This window comes from Malus domestica, chromosome 09, assembly GCF_042453785.1.
Source record: "Malus domestica chromosome 09, GDT2T_hap1".
In the NCBI taxonomy this organism is placed as follows: domain Eukaryota; kingdom Viridiplantae; phylum Streptophyta; class Magnoliopsida; order Rosales; family Rosaceae; genus Malus; species Malus domestica.
This window is the reverse complement of record NC_091669.1, coordinates 2,647,241-2,663,171: the sequence shown is the minus strand read 5'-3', so window position 1 is coordinate 2,663,171 and position 15,931 is coordinate 2,647,241. Positions and strand designations below refer to the sequence as shown.

The 15,931-nt window shown below is 40.0% G+C and overlaps 2 protein-coding genes and 1 long non-coding RNA gene across 4 annotated transcripts; 2 read left to right on the top strand and 1 right to left on the bottom strand.

The window, feature by feature from the left end:
- The first annotated feature begins 324 nt into the window (after positions 1 to 324).
- Positions 325 to 5,563, top strand: LOC139188213 (uncharacterized). Its single transcript, XR_011571504.1, has 4 exons — positions 325 to 427; positions 1,244 to 1,989; positions 2,089 to 3,887; positions 4,799 to 5,563. It is a non-coding gene; the product is annotated as an uncharacterized lncRNA (long non-coding RNA).
- A 2,239-nt stretch (positions 5,564 to 7,802) lies between these two features.
- LOC103442311 (inactive LRR receptor-like serine/threonine-protein kinase BIR2) lies at positions 7,803 to 10,141 on the bottom strand. The gene has a single exon (XM_008381091.4). The coding sequence runs from the start codon at positions 9,942 to 9,944 to the stop codon at positions 8,142 to 8,144; it is 1,803 nt and encodes a 600-aa protein (XP_008379313.2). The 5' UTR covers positions 9,945 to 10,141; the 3' UTR covers positions 7,803 to 8,141.
- A 1,517-nt stretch (positions 10,142 to 11,658) lies between these two features.
- LOC103442312 (uncharacterized) lies at positions 11,659 to 15,931 on the top strand. 2 transcript variants are annotated; one of them, XM_008381092.4, is made up of 5 exons: positions 11,666 to 11,806; positions 11,952 to 12,128; positions 12,904 to 12,957; positions 13,105 to 14,787; positions 15,299 to 15,931. In XM_008381092.4, exons 1-5 carry the CDS (start codon positions 11,789 to 11,791, stop codon positions 15,329 to 15,331), a joined length of 1,965 nt encoding a protein of 654 aa, XP_008379314.3. In that variant the 5' UTR covers positions 11,666 to 11,788; the 3' UTR covers positions 15,332 to 15,931. The 2 variants fall into 2 exon arrangements, with proteins under 2 accessions (XP_008379315.3, XP_008379314.3); XM_008381093.4 differs by lacking the exon at positions 12,904 to 12,957 and having other exon boundaries at positions 11,659 to 11,806.

Sequence of the window (15,931 nt, the reverse complement as noted above, 5' to 3'; positions counted from 1 at the left end):
CCTGCTATATTTGTGAAGTCTTTTCTTATGTATGCAGGATGTATATGTGCTACATAGTCATCTCCTGATCTTCCAATGCTATAGTTATAAATTTTGTTTTATAACTATATGAAAATTCTTTTCATTTTGATCGCAAGATTTATGTATACATGTGCTACATAGCCTAACTCTTGATCTACCTATACTATCGTCTTATCTTATCATTCCCAAAATGTAGTTGATCTGTAGCATAACAGTTCCTCTAGAATTTCTTTAAAAATTGGTTTCCTTTATTTTTCTTTGCTGATGTGATGGTGGCATTATCTTATTCATATTGGTGTGTAGTCTTACTCCATTCAAGGCCGGTAACGGAGGTCTAGAAGAGCGCATAGCATCTAGTATCAAATTGGTTGACCCCACTAAATGGTTTATGCTTCTAAGATCTAAGGTAAAGGAAATACTTTTGACTTGATTCTGTTGGTTTTAGTATCAGAGAATCAAATTGGGCCCTTGAAAGCACAATATATGTTCACCTAATAGAGGTGACAGTATGTAAAAGTACAAATGTCATAAAGAGAGGTGAATTTTGATCAAATGATGAATGGTGGGCCTAAATAAATACTTTGAGTTTTGTAATTGCAAGTTTGAAAGCACAAATACGCTGCGTAGGGAGGGGGAAAACTAGTAGAAATCAGTAAGGCCTTATATCAGACATGTAGGGTACACTCGCTTTGGACAGAAATACTGACTTTGAACTAGGTTCATGTCTTCATTGTGGGATGAGGGCTTGATGTTTGGATTCATTGTGACTTGTTAATCTTATTTGTACGTCAAATTGATTAGCTCACTCACACTCGCATATGGTGCAGCACAAAGAACAAACATTTTCTGACTGGATATATTTGTAGAATCGGATGGATAAATGTCTAAAATTCAAGTCAAGTTCAGTGTTCTTTTTTTCCTTTTACTTTCTGGCAAGAGAATTGAGTTCTTTCAGGTTTGTGATTGGTGATTATATGTTTCATGTTCTAGGTTTTGCTACTTATACTCCAATCTTTGTTGTGGAAAGGGCAGTTAGCATTGAGTAGGCATCTCACAACATCTGAAAGTTGATTAACTTTTTTGCGAATGATTTAGATGTGGTTTGAAATTTTGAATAGCATCTGCATTGCTGCTTCATATCAGGAGCTATCTGCATTTCGTTGAACTGATGATATTTCATAGCTAATGTTTGCCCCATTTCCCCTCTCCCTTCTCTCCTCAGAACTGTGAGAAACTAATTGGGCTAAGTGGAAGTTGGGACCCAAAAAGGTAAATTGTTGTTGTTGCAACCCAGTTAATTAATAAACTATAGTCTCCACATGTACTTATTTATGAAGAAAGAGTTGGGACCTTTTGGTGGACCGTATATCTCATATGATTGAAAGAGATGCCCCCACATGTTGATTTGAACCGTAGTTCTTTCAATGGAGCCATGGATTAAGAATTTGTTGATGTAATACTTATCTCTAGCCTTGAAAGTAACATGGAGAACTTTGAACATAAAATAGTTAAAGCTAATATTTAAATACTATTAGATAGGTAACATTACTGGTAGCATTTCTTTATCTGTCACTAAATATATATCGTATGTCGGGCAAGCTGCCGAGCTTTAGTACACATCAGTTTCTGTAAGTAGTGACCATGGATATTTGTTCAATCATATATGGTATAATCGTCAGATTTCGTAAAAACACCACTAGGTTTTTTTCAGGATTCGATGTTTCTGATTCCTCAATTATTTGGGACACTAAGTGTTATGTTTAAGGATTTGTGTCTGGTCCCCCCACTTTGGATTGCAATGGCACCCTCTTTAACTGTCACTCTCTAGTTGTATTTCTTATAATGCTATGGTTGTTGTCGACATTGACGAGTCTGATGGGTAATCCCCTATTATACCCTTCTCGTGTTATGATTAATAAGAAAGTAGATTTTAGAGATGTACTTGTGTTTGCCTCTCCATAAATGGGGGTAAGGCTAGCCGACATTCACCTCTCCCAGACCCTGCGTAAAGCGGGAGCCTTGTGCACTGGGTACGACCTTTTTTTTTACTTGTGTTTGCCTCTCCAGTTTGTATCTTTGTGACTGAATTTAGTAGATTAATTATGTGCTCACATCTCTTTATTCAACTCTTATTCCTCTATAAGCTTTCAAATTTTGCACGTCCACATGCATATGAATAAAACTAGTTCAAACTGTTACGAGATCATCCTTACTTGAAGACGCTTAAGGAGTAAGTAGCGTAAACTTTTGTGATACATCATTTATCATATATTCATGTGACCGACTGATGTCGACTAGTGTTGCAACTGATTAGGGGACAGATATACCTTATGGTCCTCTAATGAGTTGATTGCATCAAAGTAATTGCATACTTGATGGCTTAATTGATAGTTCTAAAGCATTTAGCATCATTTTGGTGGGACTTTTAAAACCTGTTTGGAAATTTCACCTCATTTTGAGGGCATATTTGGAAATTTGTCTAGTCGACCAAGACAGGTACATTATCAAGTGCAGAATACATTGATCTGAAACTTAGTGCCAATCCAATTTGCTATTGTTTTTATTTGAATGAAAAGTAGCATATGGCCTTACTTTTTATTGTTAATTATTTTTACTTTATTACAGACAAGCATATGTTGAGATCCTTACGAAGCAAGGAAACTCTCAACCGTAGCCAAAGTTTTAGCCTGACGCCTTTCTGTTTATTAGTATTATTATTATAAATATCATTTAGTTTCTGTTGTTTGGGTGTAGTTGTTTATATAATGTGGGTGAGGGCTTTAGGGTTTAGTTTAATTCAGTTAAGAAATCAGGGGGTAGCTTGTTCTCTGGAGCCAAGTATTCATCATAGGTGGGGAGGGAGGAGCTCTTGTGTGAAGCTAGTGTATAGGGTAGCTGACTCAAAGGTGTAGGACCAGCGTGGGGTTGGGTGGGACCAAATACAGGGGGTCCCGCTCTGTTGTGGGGAGGGTCGGACAGGTTACTTGGTCCAGCAATTGAATCCTAGAATTTTCCGGTAGGGAGGGGAACAAACAAACCAGTAAATAGGGGGTTCCAACTTCCTCAGTCCCGAATGTTATATAATAGGGTAGCTCCAGGCTCTATGTCTTTTAGAAACTTGGGAGTACGCAAGGATTACGAGGACAGTGAGGTCCCCTATTAGCTGCATGAAAATACACAAACCAAAGCAGAGAAAGAGGGTACAAATGGACCCATTCAACACAGAAAAGGAATAATGAACGTTTCTGTTTATTATTATCCATTTATTCTCTCTCTCACTCACAGAAATACCTCTCATAGAGCACCTTCCTGTATGAGCCTTTAAATAGAACCAACCACTCTACCCGCCAAGTTAAAGATCACCTAATCATTTGTTCAATTCTGTTCTCCTTTTTGCTCTCTCTCTCTCTCTCTCTCTCTCTCTCTCTCTCTCTCTCTCTCTCTCTGTTTTCTGTTTGTGCTTGCTTGTCTGAGAGTTCATCTTTGTACTCTCGCCACAAGCATTGGTCTTTGGGTACATTCTTTATCTTGGTTTCAAATGACCGGCCATCAGGCTTGGTCGGAAAGCCAGTAGGTAAAACTTAAAGCCGGAGGGGGCTGAGGAGAGATATATACATGGCAAGTGGCAGGAAGGTTTTAAGAGCTATGTTTGGAGCTCTTCTGCTTCTGGGTGTCTTTTGGTTTTTCCTTGCTGGAATTCTTGTAAACCGCAGTGCCGAAAAACCAGCTGTTACAGTTTCACCCACCGAAATCTTCAAGCATTGGAAGTTGATTGGAAGAGAGAAGCATGCTGTTGTCTGGGATTCCACCTTTATTTACGTGAGCAAAAGAAGAGTGCCAAATGGACCCGATCCCATTCATAACAGGTACTTATATTTTCCTTAATCAATTTTTACTAGTATATTTCTCCGTAGCACTATAATTTACTGCTGCATACTTAAAAGCTGCTTAATTATGAGGGGGGGGGGGGGACATGCATACTGAGACAGAAGAGAGAGACTTCCCTACACCCGGGTATGCCACTGGGGCATCTACAACGCAATGTGGGGAATTTAAAACTCGTGGCATTGTATCATTGGTTTTGGTTTGGGATGCTAAAATGGCATCCCGGGGTGTAGGTAAGTCCTCCCCTACACAAAGATCCAAAAGAAAGAAAACCAATAGGGAAAAGCCAAATAACAGTAATTGGAAAGAGAATATATTGTTTCCATAAATTTCATTTCATATATTCGCTTTCTGGTTTTCGGAGACGTGACCGTGAACTTCTTTCTTTACCTACAAGTGGCTCACTGGCTTTGATATCATCCTGAAATATTAGTTTCTTTTTTCTTTTATTTTTTTTTTGGGGGGGTGGGGGTGGGGGTGGTAAAAAGAAATGCATCCCTGTTTCTTTCTTTGTTTGTTGGTATATTTTGTATGGAAATTGAGGATTGTCTCCCCCTTTATTTAAAGCTTCTTTATATACCAAGCTTTCTCTTATTTTTATAAGGAACACGCATAAAGGCCTTGGAGAAAGAACTTAACAACTTTTTGTTGTGGGAGGACCTTTTTCTTTTGATAGTTTTGTTAATATATATACAGTGTTGATCTACTCTTTTGGCCCCATATGAATTCGAGATTAAAATTGGAGTATTAATTTTAATCTTAGGAAGGCTTGGTGCAAAACCGAGCGCAGTGGCTTAGTATTAAACTCTTGATAATCGGCATGTTTTCCCAATTTGCATACCATTTGCTCGCTCGCCTCATCTTTTTAGTGCTTTCTTTTTTGTGTATACAGGAGAGCAGTGAAGACTAGACAACCACCTATGCGAGCCTAGACGTGCGGAGTTTTGAAGCTTCAGAACTTGAGCAGGAGGCATGTACAATAAGTTAATTATATATCTGCATTCTGCATTTTTTTCCCCTTCAGTTAGTTATCATTTTCCCCGCCCGTAGGAATTAGAACTTGTGGAGTGATTAGTTACTAGATTTTTTCGGAGAAGGATAAGCTTAAGCTCACTAGTTTGATCGATTTCCAAGTTCCCAGCATTGTTGCAGACTCATGGTAAAGTTGTTCGTGGGCATGGAAAGAAGCCAAAGCTTTATCTCAAACAAAATATACACGTTCAAGAATCTTGAGAAAGGAACAACTTTTGAAATGTATCTCGATGGTATTTGCTTCAAATGTTTTGGAGGCAAGTTTATGGAGTGGATTTTGCTTTTGTATTGAAAAAAACAGACCAACTAGATATACTATAAGAAAATTGGAACACCGCCCGAGGAAAATCCTATTCTGGTTCCATCTGATGTGAGAGTTAGCCGGTTGAAGTCTCGGTCCCCCATATGATATATGTTGATGTCACTCGTGAATATCTCACTCATCATGTGATCTCGCACTGTACGTATTGGAGTATTGAAGAGGAGTGGGCTTGTAACTTGTATGACTCATTCATCACTCCTCTTTCTCCTCTTTCTTCAAGTGGCTTTTGTCGTTTGTGTTTCCCAAGTAAAGCAATTCCCTCTCAATAAAGGTAAGAATCCTTGAATGGTGTTTGTGAAATAATTTTGCCGTTTCATTTTAATTTTTTTTTTTTTTTCCAAATTCATGTTTAAAAAGAAAGGCGTTGAACGCACGGGGCCTGAGCTTGTTTAAGAGCGTTTATCGATGCACTTGATATGTGGGCTTCGAATGGAATTCCCTCCTTTAACTTCGATTGTATCCAAAAAAGGAACGTAGAGACCCACCAAAAAAAAAAAAAATATATATATATATATATATATAAAATAAAAAAAAGATTTAAAAAAGAAAAGGGAAAAAAGAGAAAGTAGAAAGCAACGCATCGAGTTGAATTCAAAGTTAAGAAGAGATGGTGAATATGCGAAGTGAAGAATCGACTCTCTGGAGATCTCGTAGCTAGAGCCAACGGGTCGTGTAATCCAGACCACACGTTTAAATCCTATGGTTCCATAGGAGAGAGGATCCTTGTCGGATCTTCTTTGTGAAAATATCAGAAATCTTCAAATCACATCCGTTCATCGTATATTAAGTACTGTTTATATTCAATTTTAAATAAAATTTTACAATAATTTCTGACCGCACGATATACGATGAACGGATGTGATTGGAGGATCCGGCAAGGATCCTCCTGGCTATTAGTCTATTCCACTTGTCACCTCACACAAACCAAGAGTCCGAATCTCTTTTTATTAAAAACGGTCTCGATTACTCTGTTGGTTGGCTCCGAACTGCGAGATCCAAAGAGAATCTGAATTGCAAAGTAAAAATGAAGGAGCTAAAAAATGTGGAATTTTGCTTTAACTTTTGCTTCCTTTTGTCGTTTTGATTTTGATTGATTCGAGAGAGGGAGAAGGAAGACTGGGTCCAAAGTCCCTTTTCTTTGTTGCATGGGACACAGATTCACCTCCCGTGCAGTGCCGTTCCCTTCCCCTTGCTTTGCTTTAAAGAATCAAGGCAGTAAAAAGAAGAATTTTCCCCCTCAAACTATTCCACTCAAATTAACACTACTTAGACAGACAAAACTAACGACATTGTCTATACTCTTTCAAATATAGAGGTGGGGACATTTACTATTGCAAGTACGATACACCTGTATTAAAGAGTCGTTAATATGATTAGTTTTGTACGGCTAAATAACGATACTTGTACTAAACATACACAAAAGCGGTAATGGCACAATGCATGACAAATCTTGCAGGATTGTTGCTGGATGTGAGGGTTGGTCGTTCGGTTTTATAGCATCGATCGACCAGTTACTCACATCTAGTCGAGCACTCGAGAATTACTAGCGATGGCATTGGTCAATTACAAAGTATAATGGCCCAACTCATCTCATGCTAACTATTTGTCAATGATGAAAGTTGAAATCAAAGTGGTGCCGTGCTGAAAGTGGTGATGGTAGCAGTGGCCTAAGTCTACGGATTAGACTTGGACTGCCTGCCGCACACAACTTAAATTCTTAGTGGTATGAAGGGATCAGATTAGACTACAGTATTCAGTGCCTCAGACTATTTCTTTGCCACTGTGTTGTGTAATTCCAGCTGTTGTATAACAACACTCAACACCTCTATTTCTAACCTTGTTAGTTCGGGGGCACGAACGATTTTTCTACGAGTTTCTATCACTGCTTAACGAGAAAGAACTAGCATATCCCGGTTGTGTGCAACATGTACAGCCGCGTTCTTCTCCTGGCTCGACGCTGATCTACCTAAATAATTGTTAAACTGAAACCATCAATCTACAAACCCCATGTTGCTCCTGTACCAGTTGGTATTTAAAGTGATGTATAAGAACTCGGAAGTGGATACCAATTGGTAATGCGTTACCACTTCGGATATTTTCATCACTGAATGCACCTCCTAATGAGCATGTCTAAACAAGAAGTAGAAAGGCTCGGTCTGTATCGAATGGGTCCAGCTGCGCTGTTTCTTTGGTTCTAGCCTAGCACCTAGATCGGCATCAGTTCTATCAGTTGTAGTTCAGGCCTCTAAGCTATCCACCACTCTTTTAGCGAATGCATAAATTGATCATCAACATCTTTAAGAGTGCAAACAAAATCTTGTTTAAATCATAAACACAGTTAATATGCAAAGGAGGTCGTAAGAAGTTGAACACGGTAGAATCAGCACGCGACACAAAATCTTGTTTCAATCTGAACAACGAGAATGTGAAGGTCATGGTAGTCTAAGGAGTCCAGCACGATTCAGATAAACTTAGACGTTCTGAAATATTTTCGTTGTGTCAAGCAGTAAAAGAAATAGCACTTCAAAACAAATTGAGCAGATAGAAGGCAAGGATTTAACTGTTTGCATATAATATCTTACACTGGAACTTCCATTTTTCGATCTTTCGTTCCAACTTTCTACGGCGAAAAACTGGAAAGCATATTGTAAACATCACTGGATTTATAACAAATAGTTTCGTGGGATGCAGGACCTTAGGATGTTTATTGTATCATACAGCTAACTAAAAAATAGGGAAAAACCGGGTAATTAAAATAAAGATCACATCGTACCATCGTACCATTTACATATATGAACCTTATAATAAAACTTACCTGAATACGGAATTCTGTAACCATTTGTCATCTCTCTCCTCTTCGATTCGAGTTGAAGCTGAATCCTTATTCCGTGTCTGGCTTGCGAAAGAGCAATGGAAACTCGTCGTCTTGTTCCCTGAAACTGTGTTCTTTGCTCATACTCTTCAATGCATGGTAAACCTGGTACATAGACCACCTGTCCTTAGGCCGAGAAATCACACAACTACTAGCAATCTTCAGAAACTGCAAAATTTCCTCGTCATGCCCTTTTCCGATGAGAGCTTTATCGATGGCATCCTTGGTTCGACCAGAATTATATAGATGATTCACCCAATCCACAACATTACCCTTATAACCTTCATCAGCCGTGCTGACTTCGAGAGGCATTTGCCCGGTCGCCAGTTCCAGAAGCACAATTCCAAGTCCATAAACGTCCCCTTTCAGTGAAGCAACCAGAGTACTCGGATACTCTGGAGCTACATAACCGAGCTCTCCCAAATCTCCGTTAACGAAACTGCTCTCCTTAGGATCAGAAGCCGTGAGCGTTGCCAATCCAAAATCCATTATCCTAGCATCAAAATCCTCGTCGAGGAGGATCACATTGGAGCATATGTTCTGATGCATAATCGGAGGTTGGCAACCGTGGTGAAGCCAAGCAAGTCCCCTGGCAGCACCCAAACCGATCCTAAACCTAGTCGGCCAATCCAATCCCTCACCACTTCCGTGCAACAACGAATGCAAAGTCCCACTCGACAAGTACTTATACACCAAAAGCTTCTCCTCCTCCACAATGCAGAAACCCAAAAGGGGGGTCAAATTCGGATGCCTAAGCTGTCCTAACCGGTTCATCTCCAACCGGAACTGCTTCTCACCGAGCTTACAAGCACTAAGCCGCTTAATGGCCAGCGCCGACCCATCAGGCAGCAGGGCCTTGTAAGTAGTCCCCGTCCTAGTCGAAATGATCACATTTTCGGGGCTAAAATTATTGGTAGCCGCCATCAAATCCGCCAACTTAACCTTCACAAGTGGCTTCTGAAACAAAGAAACTTGAGTAAGCCTATGAGCCCTCAACTTTTCAGCCCAATCTTCCCTCGCAACACCATAACCTCCCGTCCTCCGCTGCTTACTCAGCCTCAAATGGTACCACCACCACAGCCCCAAAGCCGCCAGCAAAGACGCAGCCGCGCCAAAAACTCCGGCAGCAATTATAATAGCAAGACTCTTTTTGCTCAAGCCACCACACTTGGACCCGAGAGGACCGCCGCAAAGCCCGCTGTTCCCGGCAAAATCCGCCTTATCAAAACGGTCGAGAAACGAGGGGATAGCTCCCTTCAACTTATTATTCGCCACCGAAAACTTCTTAAGCCTACCCAAGCTAGATAATTCAAAGGGAATCGGACCCGTAAGCTTATTATCCGAAAGGATCAGACTGTTCAGATACTTACAGTGCTGGAGGCCAGGCGGGATCGGGCCTGAGAAGTCGTTCCCGGACAAATCCAGGGTCACCAAAAAGGGCAACCAATCGCAAATATCCGGCGGAATCGGCCCGGAAATAGCGTTGCTGCCGAGATCCAGATTCGTGAGGCTGCCGCAGTACTCTATCTCCTTGGGAACCGCGCCGGTGAGCTCCATCTCTCGGAGCTCCAGTTTGACGATCCGATTCTCCTTATCGTTCCAGCAGGTGATGCCGACGAACTTGCAGATGACTCCTGCGGTGGTGTTCCCGAAATCCCAAGACGCCAGCTTCTCGAGCGGATCATGCAGCGACTGCTTCAGCCCCCGAAGGCACCTCAAGTCGTCTTCGACCACGGCGTAAGTGCAGAAATGGGTGCTCACACAGCTCAAAAACAACACCGGAATCCAAATCCTGGCTGTACGGGAATCCATATCCGGCCAATTCAGCAGGTAACAAATTGTGGGTTCTGCTCCTTGAGGTCTGAAATGCTCAAAGGTCCGGACTTTTTAGTCAAATTTGCGCGTATTCTGTGGGGAAGAAGAAGGTAGGCTTGTAGAGAAAGCGAGGGCCATTGACTTCTCTGCGTCCCTGTCTGAAAGTCTGAAATTACCAATTTACCACTACATTCCAGGCAAATAGTTGCATGGAAAATTTAGGGTTGAATTGGATGAATCTCTGCGAAATGTGTGACTGAAAATTGAGAGTTGAAAATTATGAGAAATTTTTAATTGTGATGAGAATATGGATAGTACATCACATGTTTTTATGTAATTTGTCGAAAAAAATTACTTTTTAGGTTATTACTTTTTAACATACATATTTCACCATTTATATAATAAGACGTAGTGTACCACTTCGTGTACCGTTACATTGAAAATTCTGGAATTCTTTTAAACAAAATTTTAATCTTGGTTTAGTAGGCAGGTGTTTAATTTAATTAACTTTAATTGAGGGATTGTTTGACTTAAAGGGGCTGCCTGCTATACTACATAATGAACCGAATATGGTACTTCTTTCAATTATTTAACTAACTTCCAATTAGTTTCTAATTAATGTGTGTTTTATTCTTCTGTATTAGTTTGTCCTTTAGTGCCCAGCCAATCAGGGTTTGGGAATATGCATCATTGACTTTGACTGCCACTGGCTTGTAGATTGGGAGTTATTTTTTAATATGTCTGGAATACAAACGTATACGTCGGATATTATTTAGAATGACACTTGAAAAAAAAAAATTATATTATGAAATTCAGTGTCTTGGACCACGTTTCCGACACATTGAAATTTTTTTCCTTGATAGGATGGAATTTATCTTAGTATTGCTCCACCTATCAAATTTATTACCTTCTAGTTTGGTCATATCTTTATTTTTGTTTCATGTGTTTTTTTTTGGGTCAAATTTGTTTCATATTATAACTACTTGCGTTTATTTTATTCTTATTTCATTGATTTCGTTTAACGTTGATATTATATACGTGTACATTGATAATGTGTTGGTTCTTTGCATTCTTATTACGCGTACATCAATAATGCGTTGGTTCTTTGCATTCTTATCCATATAAATTGAAGTACTCTTCAAAATTATCTTGTAAAACAAAAACTAATATCAAGCTATTGAAATTATTCTGTAATATCGACAATATCGTGAAAATATCATCGATATGGGAAGAAACCGACTTACTCGCAATCTCAGTGTCAATATTCGAAAAAAAAGAGGTATTATTGGCCGAAACTAATACGTGCACTTACATTTCTTTATTAACTTTTAACATTCAAGAAATAAAAACTTTTAAAGTAAAATAATCCTAATTCATAATTTCACTCTTTTTCGATCGAAGATCTCAAAAACAAATTTGACGATATCTAACCGACTCCTATAGTATGAATGCAACAGTTGAATCTTTCCTGGCCCAAAATATCCTTTGACATCAAAGCCCAATAAATAACAAAAACGAGGCCCAATAGAAGCCCAGTAACCCTCCAGCGGAGACGTGACCTTGACGGCGCGTTTACAGAAGAACCGCGACCCGCGTCGTATTAAACTGTCGGAAACAGCTTTATGCTACCGGTGGGCCCCCCAATTTTCCCTCCTCGCGCGCCTAAACGGGTGAAATGACCAAACTAACCCCCAAGACCTAACTGACAGGGGCACACGCAATACAGGCACGGCTTAACAACCGAAAACCTCCCCCCTTTTCTCTCTCTTGCTCTCTCTCTCTCTCTCTCTCTCTCTCTTACTCTTTCACTACTCCCACTAGTTCGTTGGCCCCCAAGAGAAATGGACGACGAGGCGCAGGTGAAATTCCCGACCACCTTCCACCACTACTTGTGGCGCCGCCACCATCGCCGCCTCAAATTTCAAATCTTTTCATCTTATTTTGTAAAATCGGGTGCTGATTTACTTTGGTTTGTTGGTGATGATGATGATGATGATGTTGCAGAAAATGGAGGCTCTGAAGAAGGTGTACGCGGAGATAATTCTGAACACGGCGAAAGAGGCGGCGGCGAGAGTAATGGCGTCGGAGCGCAAGGCTCTCCGGTACCAGCACGATCTGCAATTTACGAAAGACGAGGCGCTTCGCGTGCTTTGCCGCTTAAAGCAAATGCTCGATTCCAAGGTTTGCTTCTTTCTTATTTTTCTTCTTTTATTTTCCTTCTGAATTTTGCATCCTTGAAGCTTAAAGTTCTGTTTTTTTTTTTTTTTTTTTAACTAGTTTTGATGATCGGATTCCTGTTCTTGGTTGGAAAGAGGGGTTTTTTATTTGTCAAAACTAAATGGAATCATCAATCTTGAATCTTTGTGATTTGTTTGGATGGAATGAATGTGTTGGAATTCTGGAGGTTGTAATTGTGATTTGTTTTCGCGAAAGAAGCCATTTTCTGTTCTATTGAACTTAGATGATGCTTCACTTTCGAAATTGGGTGTGTAGACATCGAAATTTCGGTGAACATTTATTTCGAAATTGGGTGTCTTTTTGTGTGCTGTAAAAGCAGTTTTCTATTTCTAAAAGCGAAAGCTCTTTGTTAATCTTTAGATATACTGAACTTTGACGAAATGGAAGGTAGCAATTGAAGAATCTTTGTAATCTAATTTGGATGGAATGTGAGTGTGTTTTGATTTGAGAGTAATTGCGATTCGTTGCTATGAAAAAGCATTTTTCGGGTATTTTTAACCTTGAAGAAGCTTCACATTTCAAAAAGCAAGAAATCCCTTTGCATCTTCTGTTCAAGCAATTAAATTTTCCGAAAAGCTAGATAGCATTTCCCAAGTGCTAACTACTTGTTCGACTGTCAATGTCGTCGTTTAGGAGTAAGCTCTTTGTTGATGTTTAATCAATCTACTCATTTTGAAACTTCTGTGATGCATCCATTATGCCTTGTCTAAATTTGCAGGGTTTCCTCCTTGTGATGTTTGGTTGTACTTGCGTCGTCTGGCATTGCTTGAAGGTTCTATAGATACTCTTTGTAATATACCCATGTGCAAATTGAGTGATGCAAGAGTTTTATGTATATCGTATGGAATTTATACTGATCACTCACTCATTGTATTTACTATAAGTGCTCTTATCTTAATGGACATTTCAATTGACGCAGACAAGTGAAGCGGAGATAACTTCTTTGAGCCAACAAAGAAAGATTGAAGAGCTTGAAGCGCAGCTCCAAGAGGCGGAGGATATCATAACTGATCTGAGATCAGAGTTGAAACAAGTATGGAGTGAATTGGAGAGGGTAAATAACAATCAAGTGAAGCCTTTGGACGAACAAATGACGAGGGAAGATGCATCATTTTCCTACAATCCGATACCTGAGCCTATCATACTATCTTCTTCAGCTACAGGACATGAAACTATTCCAACTTCTGGCCCGAAGAACATCAAAGCAAATAGAGGTATTGAGCATAAGTGCTGTAATGAAATGAAACGAAGTGTTTCTGATTTGGATAAATTTTTTGCACCTGACTCTGACCTTGCCTCAATAATCATGAGACCCAAGGAGCCTGAGCTGCTCAGAAATGGATGCACACAGAGAATTCGTGCTTTTGAAAGAAACTTACTTGATGATAAACCGCTGCCTTCTGGATATGTAGACAATAGCATTTGCCATGAGAAGAATGAGTTGGTCATCAAAGCAAATGACAAGGAGGAAGAAAAGTGTGGTTCACCCTCTTTTAGCGACAACAGCGTGGAAGAAGTTAATGGCCCATCTTTGGAAGAGACCAAAAGGAATGCTAAAGCGCACACATTACGAAGAAGGCAGACTGGATTTGGGAAAGCCAAAACCTCGGGCCGATATCGTCCTAGTGAGCTCATGAAATCTCACCAACAAACTTCTGTTCCTTCTCGTTGTAGAGTATATTCAGTCAATGGAAAAGATAGTTCTCAAAAAGAAGCTTGCATCCTGCCCTCTATCAAGACCAAGAATGTAGACATGACAGGAACTTCCAGTGGGTTGGAAGAAAGTTCGCAGCATAGTAGCTGCTATTTCATGGACAGAGTTAAGAATATTCCGAAGGGAAAAAGAAAAAGGAAAATGAAAAGTAAGAATGACATTACAACCTCACTCACGAGTACTGATCAGCCGTCTTCTGTTCTGTCCCGCTGCAGGACTTTTGCGTATTTACTTTATGGTGGTGTGAAATCTTGGGAAGATCAACCAATCACAACTGAAAATGCGGCTAAGATGAAGTCATTGCCCCGTCTGGATCCTGGGTTGATATTAATGAGAAATGATGTGGATCCTATATCAGGGTCAGCTAGTGTCACGGTGAGCATGAAGGGGATGAATAAATCTGGAACTGTCCAGGATGCAGCAGACAAGGACATGGAGTTGATAGATGTGCCTGTGTTGATGACGGAAAGTGATGGTATTGAGAATTCAGAGGCCCCGAATTCTGAACTCGACCTTTGTTCTGTTGATGTATCACTAATGAACTCCAAGTTAAAAACTGTCAAAGTGTCATTGATGAATTCTGAACTAGAACATGTGAATGCATCATTGGTGAAATCTGAATTAAATGATGCAAGTGCATTATTGATGAGTTCTGAATTAAAAGATGTGAGAGCATCAGAACAATCAAATGGATCTCCTAGTCGTGTGGACAACAGCAGACTTCTCAAGTACACATTCCAGAGGAAGCGCAAGAATTCCTCAAGGAACCCTGGTGAAGAGAGCACTGCTAAGAGGAGGATGGAAGAGAAGGAATGTGTTGCACAACAGCCACAAACGACAGATGAATTATCTAGGGACAGCCGGCGACTAGCTCAGGTTGCTCGACAGGTTGGTTGCCAACAATCCTTTTCTTCATTCCAAATTTGAATTGAAAACTGAGATAACTTGACCTTATTTTTCATATCCGTGAATTGTATTAGCACACCAAGGGCTAAGGTCACTGTGCACTGTGTTTGGGAAAAGTTTACTTAGGCTGGGGAGGAAAGGAGGTCAATTAGGCAATCATGAATCATGAACTGTGTTACAACTCACACGTATTTGTTAAATTTCATAGAGCAAAACAAATACAGTTGGACATTGTAATGTTCCATTGAAACTCGGGATCTTAGGTTGAAATGACCTGAAGTATATTGTAGAGCTTTAATCCCCACGGCGAGAACCATAACAAGATTGCTAAATAGGGGAACTTAGCCGCTGTTGTCTCCAAACTTATTTATGCTTTGATATATGGTTTGTCTGTGAAATCTTTATTTTTGGGGACTACACTCTGTAATCTATATGCTTGTTAAGTTACTGCTACGGGGTCATTGATCTCTCTTAATCTTTCATTTGTTGGCAGCTCATATCATTGTCTGGGAAGAGATGGGATTAAGAACCACGATCGGAGGTAGTTTTTGAAGGATGTTTTTCGACAAAAATTTGACAGACAATTGGCTGCAGAGTATCAGGGGAGAGAGAGGGGGCAAGAGAGATTTATGAATCTGCAGTAATGTCCGTTAATTCGCAGTTTTTCAATACTATTTTTACAAATCCAATACCGGTTCTAAAGCTTCTCCCAAGATGCCTCCAAACATTATTCTCTGCGATTCTCGTAGCTGCTCGAACAAGTCATCATGTGAGTTAGGTCAATTTGGTTATAGGCAGCGTGTCCGCCTGCTTGCATCCGATTCAGTCCCCTCAGAAAATTAGAGCAGTTTAGAATGATAACCACTTCACAGTGTCTAGTTTCTGAAAGTTTGGGCCATTTCTTGTTTACTTGGTTCTTTTTTCTTTTGTTTTGGTCCGCAAAGGGTGCAATCTAAAAACCGATGCAATTCGCTTCCAAAGGTCTGCTCACAGCATAACGAGCTGGTTTTTTAATTTCAGTCCAGTTCGGTTTTAGACAGTTCATTTTTTTTGTCCAAACCAAACCAGGTTCAGATTGACCGGTTTGGTTGGTTGGACCATAATAACGCCCACACTTGCGCTTGAA